General features: G+C 38.6%; 1 protein-coding gene across 3 annotated transcripts; it reads right to left on the reverse strand.

Annotated features, from left to right (window-relative positions):
- Positions 1 to 1923: 1923 nt before the first annotated feature.
- LOC115415467 (jun dimerization protein 2-like) lies at positions 1924 to 15896 on the reverse strand. 3 transcript variants are annotated; one of them, XM_030129052.1, is made up of 6 exons: positions 15732 to 15896; positions 14540 to 14592; positions 14236 to 14343; positions 4478 to 4700; positions 3526 to 3630; positions 1924 to 3013 (listed from the first exon to the last, which is right to left on the reverse strand). In XM_030129052.1, exons 4-6 carry the CDS (start codon positions 4670 to 4672, stop codon positions 2822 to 2824), a joined length of 492 nt encoding a protein of 163 aa, XP_029984912.1. In that variant the 5' UTR covers positions 4673 to 4700; positions 14236 to 14343; positions 14540 to 14592; positions 15732 to 15896; the 3' UTR covers positions 1924 to 2821. The 3 variants fall into 3 exon arrangements, with proteins under 3 accessions (XP_029984912.1, XP_029984909.1, XP_029984910.1); XM_030129049.1 differs by lacking the exon at positions 14236 to 14343 and having other exon boundaries at positions 15732 to 15894; XM_030129050.1 differs by lacking the exons at positions 14236 to 14343; positions 14540 to 14592 and having other exon boundaries at positions 15732 to 15893.
- Between the last annotated feature and the right edge of the window lie 255 nt (positions 15897 to 16151).

A 16151-nucleotide genomic window follows, 5' to 3' on the forward strand; every position in this document is an offset into this window, starting at 1 on the left:
CTCAGACTAAAATGTAGCTGTGTAATACCTGGAAAATCATAGAAGAGCAAACATTTGTTTTGTAAAGGTGTCCACAAGCATCAGACACTTTAAGTTAGGAATTAATCATCTTTTGTGTTGTTTTAGTATTGCAGCTTAGTTTAAAGATAAGAAGCATGATGGAGGATTTAGGGGAAGATAATATAATTTAGCCTTTACCATATTTGTGACAAGAGATTGCCATGATATTTACAGTCCTCACATCAGCATTCATATCAAAATGTGTGGAAGACTTGGTGCATGAGTGAGGAATTTCTCATGAGTATTTTTTAATAAAAACATAATTTCTCATTTTCTGTGTTTGTAAAGTGGACTAAGTCACAATCAAGCATTTGTGTCTTGTGGTTTCCTGCCTAATCAAACACAGAAAGCATTTTTACAAACAGTTTTAATGTAAAATTGCGCGTAAAAGTGGACATACACTTATTTATTTATTTATTCTCATTTTGTCAGGATTTGCCGTTAGCTTAAACTGCTACGATGCTAATGAAGCTAATAACGTCAAGGTTTTCCGGAATATATTTAGCTAAATTAAAGCACTTTTTTTTTTTTTTTTTTTAGTTTAAGACTGATTTGCTTGGTTTTAACTGTAATATTAATTTACGATATAATTCAAAGTAAATTTAAATAAATAAATAAATAAATAAATAAATAAATAACCTACCTCAGTTTGGTCACTTGGTGGACTTGCAAAATGTTCACCGCAGAAAACCAAGTCTTTGTCTTTGGATTTAAAGAAGAAAATCAAAATCCATTAAAATTAATACTAGTTGGAAAAAAAATGTGTTAATTTCGTTTTAGTGCTAAGTAACAAATGACTTCTGTGAAATCGGTTGAAAACTAATTAACCGCTTTGTTTGCACTTCTCCATCTTTCCACTAGATGGAGCTGTTGACCACAAAACATGGTGTGTAAGCGCCAGGAAACAAGTAAAAGCTCCAAAGCACTGGAAAAATACTCCATCACAAGATTAAGTCTTCCATGAAAAAAGTAACAATGTGTAAGTATCAAAAGATAATACAAATATTGAAGGAAAAGTCATGGTATATTATTATGAATGATATCATTGGATTATAAATTGTGAAACATCAGTTTGTGCAGCTGCTCTTTGAACATTCTATCCAGTCTGACATACAGGAACAAAATAGAAATCCAAAGGCTCATGATGATTAATGGGAGATGGATTAAGTAAAATATTCACATACATTTAGGTGTTCTGGCTTTTGGACTTTCTGTCTTTGATTTTTTAATGAGATTTTAGATGAGTTGAACAGGACTTTGAATGAGTTGACTGAAATTAGACTGAGAGGTTAAAAGAGAATAATCACTTCTATTTCCAAACATAAGCATGTGAGCCTACATACTTTGTGAAATTTAAGTATAAGGTTAAGTATAAAGTATAAGGTTTAAAAAAAAAAAAAATGGAAATGCTCAAGTTTTGTTATTAGATACAGTATATAGGAAAAATGTATTAAGTTTCTTGGACTGTCTACCACTGAGAATAGTTAAACACTCATTTTATGAATGTGTGTTGTCTTTGTTCTGAGATGAGTCCTCAGATATTTTCATGAATCTACAGGTAGATGACAGGTGAAGATCAGTACAACCTGAAATACTGTTGAGTTTTTTCACCCTGTCAGTCATTTTGTCATCCTCTGGGTCCTGAACAGTGCTTTACAAAAATAAAACACCTTCTTGCTGATTTACAAATGAAAGTAAAGCTCTGAATCTGGCAGTGCTCCTGAGCCGAAGAAAACATGATTACACAACTTTAGTCACTTGATAGTTGTAGAGTCATGATTAAGAGGAACAAACACAAGACCTCACTGGCAAAATTCAAAACTCATGTAAGATAATGCCAGTAAAAACAAGACAAGCTTGTTGTTGTAGTTAGAAAATAAATTTAATCTATTCAGAGTAACAGAGTCATACATAGCAGATACAAGTCAGCACAGACATTGAAATACTGCTCAGCTGAAAACATTTCTGCTCATTTTCACAGCTGTTTGACAGCGCAATATGACAAAAAAGGACTAGAAAGATCGATAGACAAATCACATCAAGTGATCAACAAGCATTTCATATATGTTTATGTATACAAAGCAGTATAAAACATGTACAATAATGGACAGACAACAAGTCCAAAAACAAAGGTGTAAACATTTTGTGTATATGTGCTTTTTTTATGACGCCAGCGTCACCACAGATCGGATCAACCAGTAACTGCCATTGTCCAGGCAGGGTATAAAACAAAACAAAAACTCTACTCCATCAGTTGTACTTGTATTGAGTATAGCATCCTAAAAACTCTATACCTGTATATTTCGGCTAGCATACAAAGGGAAACTGTGTAGCAGTAAGTCTTTGTGGGTATCTGCAGTGAAACGATGCCACACAAACTACTCAGAGCTTTTTGTAACAGAGCACCGTGTTGATATTAGTGTGTTTCCTCTGCGTTGTTTCCAAGCGTACTCTACTGTTTCCATTGGTCCCTTTATGTAGAGGTGGTTGAAGTAACAACTAGGCACAGTGGGTGTCAACAACAACACTTAATGCGGAGATGACACTGGATATTTCCAGTCTTCCAATGGACAGAGCCAGCTCATGTAGCAATACTGCAGAAGCCCTGCAACCTCAGGTCCTTGGGCAGTCTTCAAAAGTCTCCAGCTTGGAGCTCAAGTGCTTATTTAGAAACGTATTGCCAGTTATGTTTGTGTTTAAATGGCTGCCATGGTGGTGCGAGTTTGGGCTTCAGGGAGTCCACGTCCCTGGTGCGCTGGTTTCACTTCTTGTCGGCAGACAGCTGCTCCAGCAGGGGGTTGGCCTCGTTCTCAGGGGTTTTGACACTGTCAGTCCTCACGATGCAGGTGGGCCTGTGCAGGTTCAGCATCACCATTAGCTGCTGCCTTTCCAGGCGGAGCTCCTCAATCTGGGCTTTCAGCTCTGAGTTCACCATCTCCAGACGCTCTGATTCCTGGACAGAAAGGTTGAATTATAAGAAACTACAGCATAGACAAGATAGAGATAATTCAACATAAAATACAGAGTTCTGGTTCTTAATTATGATTGGCTGTGCTGCATTATAAAATATTCTATAAATCACAAACCTGTGACATTACATCAGTATTACTGAGCCAAAAGGAAAGTACAACTGTGACTAAACAACTGCACTTGTTGGCAAAAATGTTTGCCATAAATACCTTCTTGCATTTTTGTTGTTGTTACCTAACGACGCCCTTTTGTAATATTACTGTAAATGTTGGCTTCATGGAGCTCATTGTTATATTCAATATGTATGTGATTTGCTCTAAGTGTCTCAAGTCAGTCACTTCTAGTTATTCATGTGCCTGTGTGTAGTTTCCAGATTAAACCAGACTGTAAACATGGCTGCTCATCTTCACTCAGCTGTCCGGGTTAACTCTTGGCCTCTGCCCTCATCTGCTCTGCTTGTGCTCATCACTTTGCAGTGCTGTGTCATGAACTCACCCTCTGAAGGAAGTCAGTCCGTTCCTTCTTTTTGTTTCGGCATCGAGCTGCTGCTACCTTATTTTTCTCTCTTCTTCGTTTCCTCCTTTCCTCATCTTCATCCATCTGTGAGCAGAACATTTTGTTTACATGACGATTATATCATTGTATTTTTAAAGCCAGAAATTAAGTAAAACACTGGATCGGTGACAAAAACTTCAATAAAAAGTGACAATCAACTTAATGGAACTTATGTGACAGTTCATGTATGACACACTAGAAGGCTCAGAACTGTACCAAGAAATGAACAAGTTCAAGTTACATACAAAACACAAGCAGAGGTGGGTAATCCCAACTCCATAAAGTATAATTACTGCCATGTATTTGTTCCAACCACTCACTGAACCAGCACAACTCCCCATCCAGGTAGATGGGAGACTTAGTGGAATCACCTGTGTTAAGTGAACAGGTAGAACCAATGCATGGCAGGACTTTTACTCTATGGAGCTGGGATTACCCACCTCTGAACACAAGGAATATTTCATCTATTTACACACTGTATATTGCTATTTATATCTATTACTATGGATTTACTGGAAGGTTTAGTGTCCACTGATTGTTTTCCATTGTGACCTGTGTGATTATTTTTGTTCTGATGGTTGACTACCCCTGCTGTGTGGACATCCATTTTTAAAACCAGTGTTTGTTCCTGAGCAGCTGACATCACACTATAAAGTTACTTCTGTAAGTCTTTCCATTACTTCAGCATATGAACAGCTTCAATCTGATGTTGAGATAAATAATTAGTTCCCTTACTGACAGATGTTAGCTAGAGTCTGATGTCATTTTCATAAAAGCACAATGTTCTTAATCAGCAACACTAACAGGCTTTTGAACTCACTTCCACCTCTGACTGGTGCATCTTTCACACACCCTCTTTCTGCACTGTTTCCTCTTTTCTCCTCCTCCTCACCTCTGTCTTAATGGCCAGCGGCCTCTTGCCCAGCCTCCCCAGGAAATGCAGTGGGGACAGCATGGTGCCCAGCTGGCGGAAGTCGGCCAGCTTCAACTGGTCAGTGAGCGTGGTGGCTGAGATGCCTGCCAGAGGGCCGAGGCTGGGCAGGGAACCCGCCGCCAGCGAAGGGTCCGGTATCTGTCCCGGCATCATGTCCAACCCAACCCAACCGCCACCGCCGCTGTAGGGAGAGACAGGAAAGGAAAAGAGGAAGAGAAGTTAGGAGGATGTGTTCAGATAAAGAAAATATAATCAACCTTTTTCACTATACAACAGTGTTGACAGCAGACACTAAAACATTACTCCATGATGCTTTTCAGTTTTCACAGTTACACAGTTTTCATCTTGTAGAAAAAGAAGTCAGACTGTACTCAATCTGAACAAAATATGCACTAAATCAGAATGTCATTTTGTCTCGTTATGTTTGTTGCACCTTATCTTCTCTGCGTGTTATGTATTCTGTATTATTACATCTTGTTTCGTTTTGTTACATCTTCTTATTGAAGTCTGTGTCCTTTCTGTCTTATTTCATCTTTTACATCATGTAACCTATACATTAAACTAAAGTAACAAGTTTGTTGTGAAATAAGGAGTAGAAAGTATGGACATTTGTATTATAATGTATAGAGTAAAACTAAAGTAAAAGCTGACAGTAAAGATACCTAAAACTCATCTGGAGTATAGTACAGTATTAATTCTTTGTTCCCCTTTCTGTTACACTCAAGTATTAAAAAAGTGTACAACATGTTACTGTGAAAGATTTCATCACAGTTTAATGAGACAGATAAGTATCTTTATTATGATCTAACAGGGTTAGCATTTTGTCCATAAAAAGATTAATTTACTGTCTTCTGCCCTTGTCATCGAACATCTTTCTAAATACAGGCTGTCGTTTCCAAGAATGCATTCAAACACTGACAGCTTTGACAGCTATGTTATCTTCTTAGTCAGCAGCCGGTGAAAAAAAACAAACTTCACACTGTCAGCGGCTACACACTCATCTCTGTAACTTCACATACAAAGAGAAGCTATGAAACCTCTTCAGTATGATGCCACAAACTTTGGGCTATTTCCTACGCTGAACATTTACTGAGCAGTTTTCCTTTAAATGTTCATTTGGTTTCAGTACAGAGGATTCAAAGGATATCAAAAGCACTCGTGTCAAAACAGAGCGGGAAAACACGCATTCCACCACCACCCTCTTTCAACAATTTCGGGTAGTTTAGAGGGTTTGACCACAGCACTTTTTAATGTAATCAGGGAGGAATGAGGGACACAGAGGAGAAAAAGCAGAACTTGTGCAGACCTAAAGGAAATGGCTGGAGAATTAAGACGTCTCTCTAATTACTTTAAGACTGAAAGTTGGAAAACTTCTGATGGCCAAATAAAAAACAAATGTTACAGATGGGAATGGTGAAACATGAGACGATCCGACCCTGCCCATCCCTGTAATCTCTGAGGAAGCGCACAGAGCCATTCAGAAAAATCTGACAAGAAAGGTGGGTCTGACTGTAGAAAAATAAGTGAGAAATAAAAATAGCGGGTAGATAAGACTGCATTTCCTGAACAGAACAGAGATGCTAGATGGAATACATCTGTTTGAGAAAACATGACCGATAACACCCAACTACTGACACCATTAACTTCACCGCCGACAAAATATCAGCCAGGATTTCAGGCCAAATGTGACACTGACTAGTTTTACAAAAGATTAATGATTCTGGTATGACTTCGGTGTTAACAACTTCATTCACATTTGCCTCCAGAGTATTCAGCCACAGCTGAACCTCTGCAGGTTCAAACCAAACAAAGCCCCTCTCATATGGAACCAACAAAGACGTGCATTGTGAGGGGCCGTGAAACAGCTGACTCTGCTGGTGGGTGAATGGCTGACAACCTGACTGTATTCAAAGTTTTTCTTTCTCTCTGACTGTTTTCTGCAAAAACTGAAAGCCTCACTCTATCACAAAAGCCACAGAGGAGGTGATGAAAAAAGCAGTGTTATGTAACTCTATTCTAATGTACCCCACCCTGCTCATGGGCTGGTCTCTAAGTGTTATTACAGTTGGACTGAAGTTTACTGTCGAGCAAGGTGGAGACCAAGTCAGTCACTTCAAGTCACAAGACCGAGGTTCGAGTTACATTGCATTATGACACGAGAAGCACAGGAGGTGTAAAATCATCTAAATAATAGCTACATCTACAGCCAGAGGTGGCGAAAGTATACATGGTCTTTATTCAAGGTGAAAACTGATAGCTGAGAACAAAAACAGACTGGTATAAGTACAGACTCAACTTCTGTACTCAAATAGAAGTCAAAAAGTCCAAACTCTGAAATGTACTTTGGGAAAAAATAGCCATGTCTGCTTTGTCTTTTACGCTGTTGTCATTTTGTTGAAGAACTCACACTGTGCTCATTTTCTGTCCTTCGATTTACGTCATTACATTTTTTACATTTTCATCTTGTGTCATCATTTTTGCTTGGTCTGTTTTTGTCGTTACAGCTTTTCTATTACATTCTCTACATTGTTTCTATCCTGTTTTGTTTTTTACATTTACATAATTTTCGTCAGCATCATTTACATCGTATATCTTATACACCGAATTCAACTTTTTTGTCTTTTTTTTTGCCTTGTTACATCCTCTATATTGTTTTCACTTTGTTCCATCTTTTACATCGTTTTCCATTATTTTCAAGTTATGTTTGTTTTGCTCGATTTCCGAGGGATCATCCTTTTTATATTACTGTCTCATCTCATTTAAGTTGAAATCACGCTTTAAGGAGCAGAAAGTACAAATATCTGCACTAGAAATACATAGAAAAAGTAAAACATTGTCAAAACTGTCAAGTACAGATGTCTAAAGACCCTACTTAAGTATAGTTTTAAAGTATTTGTACTCGATTACTTCCCTTCACTGCCGCAGTACATTTGATCTCAAGGCATTACAGCTCATCTGAAATAGATGTCGAGTGCTCACTGTATAATTCAGTCTCCATACTACTCTTGACCTGTTCTCATCCACCTTCAGTCCACATGATTTATTCGTTCCAAGGACAAGCTGGTGTGTGGAGCCAGTGTCCAATGAGGCATTTTATTATTTAATTCCTCGCTGCTCCCTCCCTTCTTCTCCCCTTTCTCTGCCTCTCCTCCTCCCTTTCTCCCACTGTATGTATACTTCCATTTACACTGCACTTGGCAGCAGCCTGTTGTTTTTACTGGAGAGGAAAAGAACAAGACAGCCCTGGTAAAGATCTCACTCTCTCAGACAAAATTCCCTCTCTCTGAAGCTCCCTGTAGAGGTGTACGAATGGAAGGTGCCAAGGCCTTCTCATTCTGCAGAAAGGCTGTCGAACAACAAGGGGAACCATACAGCAGCAAAACTAAAGGTAAACCAAAGAGACAGCTAGTAAAAACAGTCAGACAGTGGTATAAAACACATTCCCTCTAATATATTTCATAGTGCATTGACCTAAGAGGAACACACAGCGCATTTGAGGCTTAGTCCTCCATCTGCCTCCATCTGCTCAAATGTCCCAAGATATTGCTGTAAAAATATAAATTGTTGCAGTTGTTTATGTGCAGTCAAGTTTTAGTTAATTTTACTAATACATAAGTAATTGTATTTATTTATTTATTTATTGGTTTTGAGGAATTGGCTAGTTTTAGTTTAGTATTTGTTTTAGTGTTGGAGAACTGAGTCAACAAAAGATTGAGATCTATTGTATGTTAGACTACAACTCCCAGAATGCATTTCAACAACCTTCTGTCACAGAGTTTCAGATTCTGCTGTTTCTACAAATTTTAATCTGTAACTTCAGCTCACAATACAGATTGCACTTCGAGGCTACTTTTCCATGTCAACAGCAGCTGAGGCTCATGGGCATTGCAGTATTTAGTGTGAATAAGTGGCTCAAGAGTTCTTATAGCTTCACTGGTTTTGGTTTTTGATATCAGTAATACACCTCCATGAATTAATAAATATTTTTAGAGCATGTAGAATTTAGTAGATGTTTTTTTATGGAAGGGGGTTTGACAGATTCGATCCACCCCAGGGCTGACTCCATGGGTATGGCCTTGATTTCAGACTAAGGTCCAAGTTTTTATTTCTTTTAAACATCTAAAGTTGACTCACTCCATCCAGAGATCAGCAAGCAGCGGAACCCAGTGTGTGATTTTTTTTTTCCTCACGTTGCTCATCACTGACCAATAACTGCGCTGGAATTCAAAAGATGCAATCCAAACTAATCTCCGAGCCAAAAGAGCGACCACAGGAACTGGATCGCCCATCAGGAATGACTGAGCAAATCGCTTTTAGAGCCAAAATGGAGTCCAGTATCCAAGCTGGCCAGACAGACGCTCGGCACCAGTGTACAGACACAGTTTAGGCTCCGTCTTGGACAAACACGATTTTTCGATGGAAACTGACACTGAAAAATTGGGTGAGTTCAGGACTAATCTTATTTTAGGTCTACTGGATTGGCTCATTTTGTAACACAACCCCCGTGTGTGTATATGGGTTTAGTCAGACATATTGCAAGGAAAGCCCCCATTCCTTTCCACAGCTTGTTGAAACTTGCCAGCACAGATGAAGCCAGACCTCAGCACACACAGACGTACACTTACATTATATACACAAATATAAACCTCAAATTTGTCTGCATGACATCAGATCACATAAATTTCAGACGTAGTTTCGCCAGAGGGCTTCAAAACAAAGGTGAAATGATGTGTGAAGCAAGTTGCCTATCAATTATAGATATAAAAGTGCGTTTCTTGCCATTCCAGACAATTTATAGTGGTTGTGTTACTCTGAGGCTTTTGAAATAAACGTGACTTTTAAGTTGAGTTGACAGGTTGTTTTATGTTTAATATTTTCCATCACTTTCAAGATGCCACACAAGACAAGTGTCCGAAAATCCCCAGTGCAGATTTTGCTCCCCTTCAAGAAAAACTCATGACATGAAACCCTCAAGCAGACTCATCTGTACAGCACAGGGAAACTTTGCTGATGCATGTCTCACGGTGCATAATTATAACCAAAAGCATGAGTCAAAATGATTGTACATCTTTCAAAAAAGGGGTATTTTTCTCTCTTTTTCTTTTTTCCTTCTGTCACAAGCAGCCTGCAGCCAAGGATTAGTGGTCAGCGTTTGATGATGCAACGCCATCACTGTGCTTTTGCAGTCGAGCAGAAAAGCCAGTGCCACAGTTTTTAGACCCACACTAACCTCATACAAAGACACCTACACAACCCAGCGGCAGCAGTGTGGGCACCGCTGCCTCTCAGGGCCACTGAGAAGAGACGAGCTGAAGGGTGGGGAGAGGAAATGTCATGTATTAGTTATGAAATATAGAACTGTACTCAACGCAGGCGCTGGCACTGACCCAAAACCAACCGATCTAACTGCATGTGAGCCTCGGATACCTTTAGGTGTGTGTGAAGAAAGAGCATCAAAGTGTGCATGTGACGGCTCCTATATATGAACGTGCAGGCTGTGTGCCCTATATGTATTTACAATCCACTGGCTTCTTTGCTCACGTGCTCTATCTGTCTTCAGTTCAACCAAATGTGTCCATTTCCTGAGTCATTCCTGAGGCCAATTAGCAGTACTGAGGAATTCAACCCGTTTCCAACAGCCAGCAGCACGACCTGCCCCATTATCCTCGTCCCCTATAGAGACACTGAAGGAGACAGGAGGGAAGGTCACATGGTTTTTAAAGGCAACTTATTACCTTCATGTAGTGGCAAAACTACACACACTCATTACTGTAGTAGAAGTACAGATGTGTGTAAAGAAACAGAAGAGATTCAACTTCTTTATGAACTAAAAGTGAAAAAGTACAGAAAAACTGTAGTAAAATACACAAAAAGAGGTCTTTGAAGCACATTTCTATCATTTTATCTCCAAAAATAACCGAAACTTGCAAATATATTCACAATACAAATACTATTCTATAAAGATATATACTGAAAATAATACCCTTCAACTTTATTACATTGTGCAATTCCATTATCAGCGTCTGCAACAGAAGTGCAAATGCTATTATCTCTTCTCTCTGCAGTTCAGATTCTATTTATCTTTTTTTTCTGTCACATCTTGTTTCATCTTTTCATTCATCATATAAGAACTCAGATAAGCATTAAATCACAAAATCAGAAAGCAGGTATGTTTTTATTGTTATATCTTTTAGATTATTTTCAACTTGTTAAATCTTTTTGTCATTTTGTGTCCTTACATCTTCAGTGTTGTTTTTGTTTTGCAATGTCTTTCATCTTGTTTTGCGCTTGTTATGTCTTTTACATTACTTTTATACTGTTAAGTGGGTTTTGTTTCATTACATCATTAATGTAGTTTTTGTCTTGGTTGCATTTATGTTGTTCTTGTCTTGTTTCATGTTTTACATCATTTCTGATAACTACACTATGTGTTATTGTCTAATCCATTTATGTTGAAATCAGAGGCATGTAACGATGCAAAACAAAAATCATCCTTCATTTCCTTTAGGACAATAAAAAAGCAAAAAGCCTGTTTTGACCAATGTAAGGGATATAAAATACAGATATGTAGACAGACAAATGTAGGGAACAATGTACAGATACTGAAAACTAAAACTAATGACGTATTTGTTGTTCTGGCTGTTCCTTTTTAAAGAGGAGCTTCCAAACAGTGAACCTCTAACATCACAGTGGCTGAAATGTGGCTGAAAGCAGTAGAAGTCAGAAGTATTTGCTGGTTAATTTGTCTTTGCATGAGACACAGCATTTATTTTCTACACTGCCAGTCCAGACTACTCCAGTTTAAATCACCGGATCATGGCATTACGGGAAAGACACGCACACTTTCCAAGCTGCTATTCGACCACTTTTTGTCAGCACACTTGATTAAAGTTTAAATTTGGATTAATAAGTCTCTGTGTAGCCCACACACACACCAGCATCTTGCAAAAAAAAAAAAAAAGCTCCTGCAAACAGCTTCTACAGATCTACACAAGTAGTGAAAATGAACAATGAGCACAGAGACTGCAGCCAAGGCACGCTCTCTCAATCTCTGGCCAAGGTCTCAGCGATCATCATTACCGTCTGCACTCAGTCAGGCTGTGTGTTGAGTTACAGCCTTTCGCAATCCTCTGAGGAAACCAGGGAATTTGGCACCGTCTTTTCTCGAGGACAGGATAGTCCAAATATACAGTATCAACATTCCTTCAAGCCCTCATTATATTTTCATTGGAGGGACAAGACAAGTTACAGGCACGGGAGGAGAGGAAACCCTGGAATAATGGCTGTTGTTCTTGATTATGTAGCAGTTGCATCCCTGGTCATTACACTCAGGGTGATTGTGTGTGGGAGCAGAAGTGATTATCACGACAGAAAATAGGATGTTCTATTGAGTTAAACTTTCATTTCTCTATTTCCATGTACTAAACAGCTACCACCGATCAAGTGGAAACTACAAAAATTCCTTTTGTTTAGATGACTAGCCCTCCCAAAAGCAATTTAACACCACTCTTAACATTTAATTTTGCCTAGTCAGAAGTAGCTGAGTCATATGGCCAAACATTTTTATCTTTTTCTTCAGTTTATTTGCAAGTTTATACATATTTTGCAGGTTTTATTTACTATAATAATGATGATTATTAAAAAATTCTAAAACTTGATTAATCAAATTCACTACAATACAACTATAAAACACTAAAATATGTCAAAATAGTGTAAGCAAAGTGATATATTGACATGGTATAAGCAGAATTTTAAGCAACACATGCATTAAATCTGAGTGGAACTATTAAAAAACACTACTGCCTGTTTCAGTTTATGTTGTTACACTGGTGTTGAGGAGTCAAATGACTGAAGATGGATTTCAACACCAGGGATTTAAACACAATGCAAAGTTGACATCTGTCTTCTACAAATGTTTGCATGTAAACTATTAATTAAAAACCAGTAGTGTATTGAATACACCATCACAGGACATAATGTTGTAATAGTATGTGTTGTGTGTGTATCCAGTCAGTTTTAGCGGTTATAAACAGGTTGAATTTCTTTTCACAAGTATCTACAGTGATGACTTCAGTGCATGCAGAGGTCAGGTTTTTTCACAATGAAATGACACAACAAAGTAGGAAGTGTAACTATTGCGTTTATTGTTGACTTCAGCCTAAGAATGAAATATTTTTCAAGTTAATCCAAACACAAAGCACCTGTAGATATGCACAAAGCATAAGGACTGTGGCCACCTTCATTCAAATATTACTATGTGATTATTGGCTCGATTCCTGCTTGGCGCTGCTGCATGCCATTCATACAGTCACACATCTATATTCTGCATCTGGGTGGTCCTGGTTGAATTATGACAGCGTTACTATTTTTCTCCACATTGTAAGTCAGGATTAGACTTTGGCTCAGACATGGATTAAAATGAATAAAACTATGAAGTGCAAAAGCCATTTCCAGTGTATGGAGTTCACGTCTATGACAAATTTAAGTCAGGCAATCCTTGACAATAAGATATTGGGCAAGCACGTACTGAAAATTAGATTTAATGGTTTCTGTTGAAGCAATCAGAGTTATTATGTAATGTGTGGTTGTCACTTTAATGCTGTTCATACTTTGTCCTGTGATATTTCCTCATCTGCCCCACGTCAAGCAGACGACTGCACTGATTCAACAACCCCCTGTATCTGCACTGTACATTGTGTTCAATCCTTTTGTTACTCTAACAGGCGCAGAGTTAGAGGTCAATGTTTAGGTTGACATTCAGTGACAAGACTGTTTTTTGTGCAAACAAAGACAACTGGCTTTGATTCCTAAAGAAATTCAGGAAATCTGGAAATCATAACTGCATAAAGGCCTCTTAAAATTGAGCTTTTTTTCAGGCACTTTTAGTGTCTCTTTTCTCCCTTACACCTTTGGACATTAGGGTGTTTGCTTCCACAGTGTACAGCTAGTCTGCCTTGACACAGTGTTTTTACAAACCATGTGGAAAGGCTTATGGGGACTACAATGTGAATCTGATAATGTGATACCCACAGCAGTGAATAGCTGCTCCCCCAGCATTAGTATTAGTATCACAGAGCTAGCTGTTGCATAGTTGGCTCGCCTGCAATGCGTCTGCTGTCTATTCAGTGTACTGGGGTGCAGCTTGGCAATTCCAGCTCTCCAGAGACGAACTGGAAGGCATTTCTACTTAAAATAAACCCTGTGCGCCCACGTCCAGCCTCTCAGCCCTGTCGGCCCTGCGCTGCTTGTCGGCTCGCCAGCCCTTCCCCATTAATCCACTGCAGCGTTCCATTTATGCGGAAACCATCCTACGGATGTGCCCGGGCAGGCGCTGGGGCATTTAAACCCTCTGCAACACACGCTTGTTCACTTAGACACGCAAACACAGATAAAGACACAAAGGAAACACATATATAATAAAGCACACAGTTATGTTTGTCCTGCATGGCACGTAGTTGAACGAGCAAGCATTGCACCAGCTGGAAAGCACGCACTCACTTTATAGGAAAATGCTGAACCTATGAACTTGCAAGTCACAAATCTGCACAAACATATGATCCAAAGCTACCAATCATGTTTCCCATGCCATGAGTGATCTTTACCCTTCAGGCCAACAAGGTCAGACAACTGAACCTACTACTGGCTCAGATAGTTACTGTTAAATAGCAAAGTGTAAATCTTTTAAAAGGACCACAACATGATATTTACTAACTCACCTGAGTAGCACAGGCAGAACTGATTTACTGTGGTGACTCAGAAGAAGTGCAGTATTTGCACATGTTTATCTGGTAGTATGCAAACTTCACACATTCCTAATCAGGTGCCTGCACCAAAAAGGAGTAACATTTTAGATCTATCCAAATTTGAACAGCATTTCTTGCTACTAAAAAAAACATAACGTCAAATTTAAACCGTGCTTTAAGGCAAACTAGCTATATATTCATGGACGTTTTTTTTTCTTGGATTACACACAGAGAGCCTCTCTGAAACGTCACACAGTTGTATATCTGTGATACTCACTCAGGGAAAACTTGTCAGTCGTTTTCTGCCAATGATGCACCTGTGTTTGGACGCTGTCAAAAGGTATTAAGAGGTTTATTACCATTGGTGCCAGTAGTGACTGCATCATTATCAGAGCTTAAGCAATGAGGACAGAAATGAAATAGCTGCAATTGTGATATTGCTATTTTAATCATTTAATTTATTATTATGGAAGAGTGCCCCACATTTGCAGTTACCAATTACCCAGATGTGACTTTTTAAAGTTTAATATGTTTGATATGCTTTAATAGATGATCATCTATTTTCACACTATTCTTATGTGTGAAGGTGGCTACAGTAGGTTGAGTTTATTTAACTGGATGAATTTGCTGTTTCTGATCATATCACAGCAATCTGTACATATTAATACAGTAAAAAAGTAATTAAAAAAAGAGTTAAGTTTCTAATCTAATCACAGCAGTCTATAGACATTAATGCAGTAAAAAAAAAAAAAGGAATAAAAAGGAGAGATAAGTTAATGATCATATAACACCAATCTATTTACATTAATACAGCAAAAAAGTAATAAAAGCAGGGTAAAGTTTCTCATCATATGACACCAGTCTATTTACATTAATACTATAAAATGTAATAAATAATAGTTAAAGCCGTGCAGGAGCCGTGTTGCTCGTGAGCCACATTAGCTTAGTTAGCTTTTACTTTGAGGAGCCACAATGTGTGGCGTGTGTAGGGTTACATAACAGCCTTTACAAACGGGCTAACCGACACTTCTGCTGTTTAGCAACACTGAAATGAACACTACCGAGGTGAAAATACCTCCAGTCCGAAACCAGCTGCTATATATTTTAGCTAACTGGCTCTGTAAATAACGAGCAGTAAAGCGACAGTTGCTACAACAGTTGTAACAACAACGTAACGACTGCGGCAGAAAAAAAATCACTTCAGCGTAAAGGAAAACTTTAATAAACACTCAGAGTTGTTTTCTTTCTTTTTTTTTTTTTTTTACTGCGATTATTCCAACAACAACCACAATAGTATCACCCCGAAAAAAACAATAAAACGGTCAGAAATATGTGGAGTCAGCAACACAACGTGGTGATGAAAGTGCAAGAAAAATGTGCAAATGTGTTAAAGCTGCGCCTAAATAAGCTAACTACACCCACAGAGATAGCGGAAAAGAGTCAGGAATAGCGCCAGGAATAAGTCTTACCTGTAGTGCGTCCAAAGTCCGCAGTGATAATGGGACGAAGCGGGACAGAGGAGTCGGATGTAGGTTTTTTAGGACTAGCTGAAGTCGTTGCATCAGCCCGTTTAAGTACTGATCATGTCTGTGAGGGCTCCGGAATGCGGAACTGCTGTCCCAGACGTAAGCATGGATGAAAATAATGTAAGAGGAGGGTTGAGGACACCAGGGTTTGTTTGCTCCACCCCCTAGCAACCAAAAAACATACACAGAGCAGAGGAAAGTTTCAGCTGAGGGACATATTGAGAGATAAACACACGCCTACTGCCATAAACGATTCAGTAAATAACCTACGGCTGTAAACACGTGTGTATGGTGGAAGATTAGGGCCACTGGAAAAAAAAAAAAAAATTAAAAAAAAAAAAAAAAAGGTCCAATATATTTTTA

The sequence above is a fragment of the Sphaeramia orbicularis genome, chromosome 24, assembly GCF_902148855.1.
Source record: "Sphaeramia orbicularis chromosome 24, fSphaOr1.1, whole genome shotgun sequence".
NCBI lineage: Eukaryota > Metazoa > Chordata > Actinopteri > Kurtiformes > Apogonidae > Sphaeramia > Sphaeramia orbicularis.

What these genes read in the sequence shown, in the direction of transcription:
- LOC115415467 (XM_030129052.1), bottom strand. Translation starts at nt 4,672, where the DNA reads ATGATGCCGGGACAGATACCGGACCCTTCGCTGGCGGCGGGTTCCCTG. An exon ending in CGCTGGCCATTAAGACAGAG is followed by an intron (nt 3,631 to 4,477) that starts GTGAGGAGGAGG and finishes TTCTGCTCACAG; the next exon opens with ATGGATGAAGATGAGGAAAG. An exon ending in GGACTGACTTCCTTCAGAGG is followed by an intron (nt 3,014 to 3,525) that starts GTGAGTTCATGA and finishes CTTTCTGTCCAG; the next exon opens with GAATCAGAGCGTCTGGAGAT.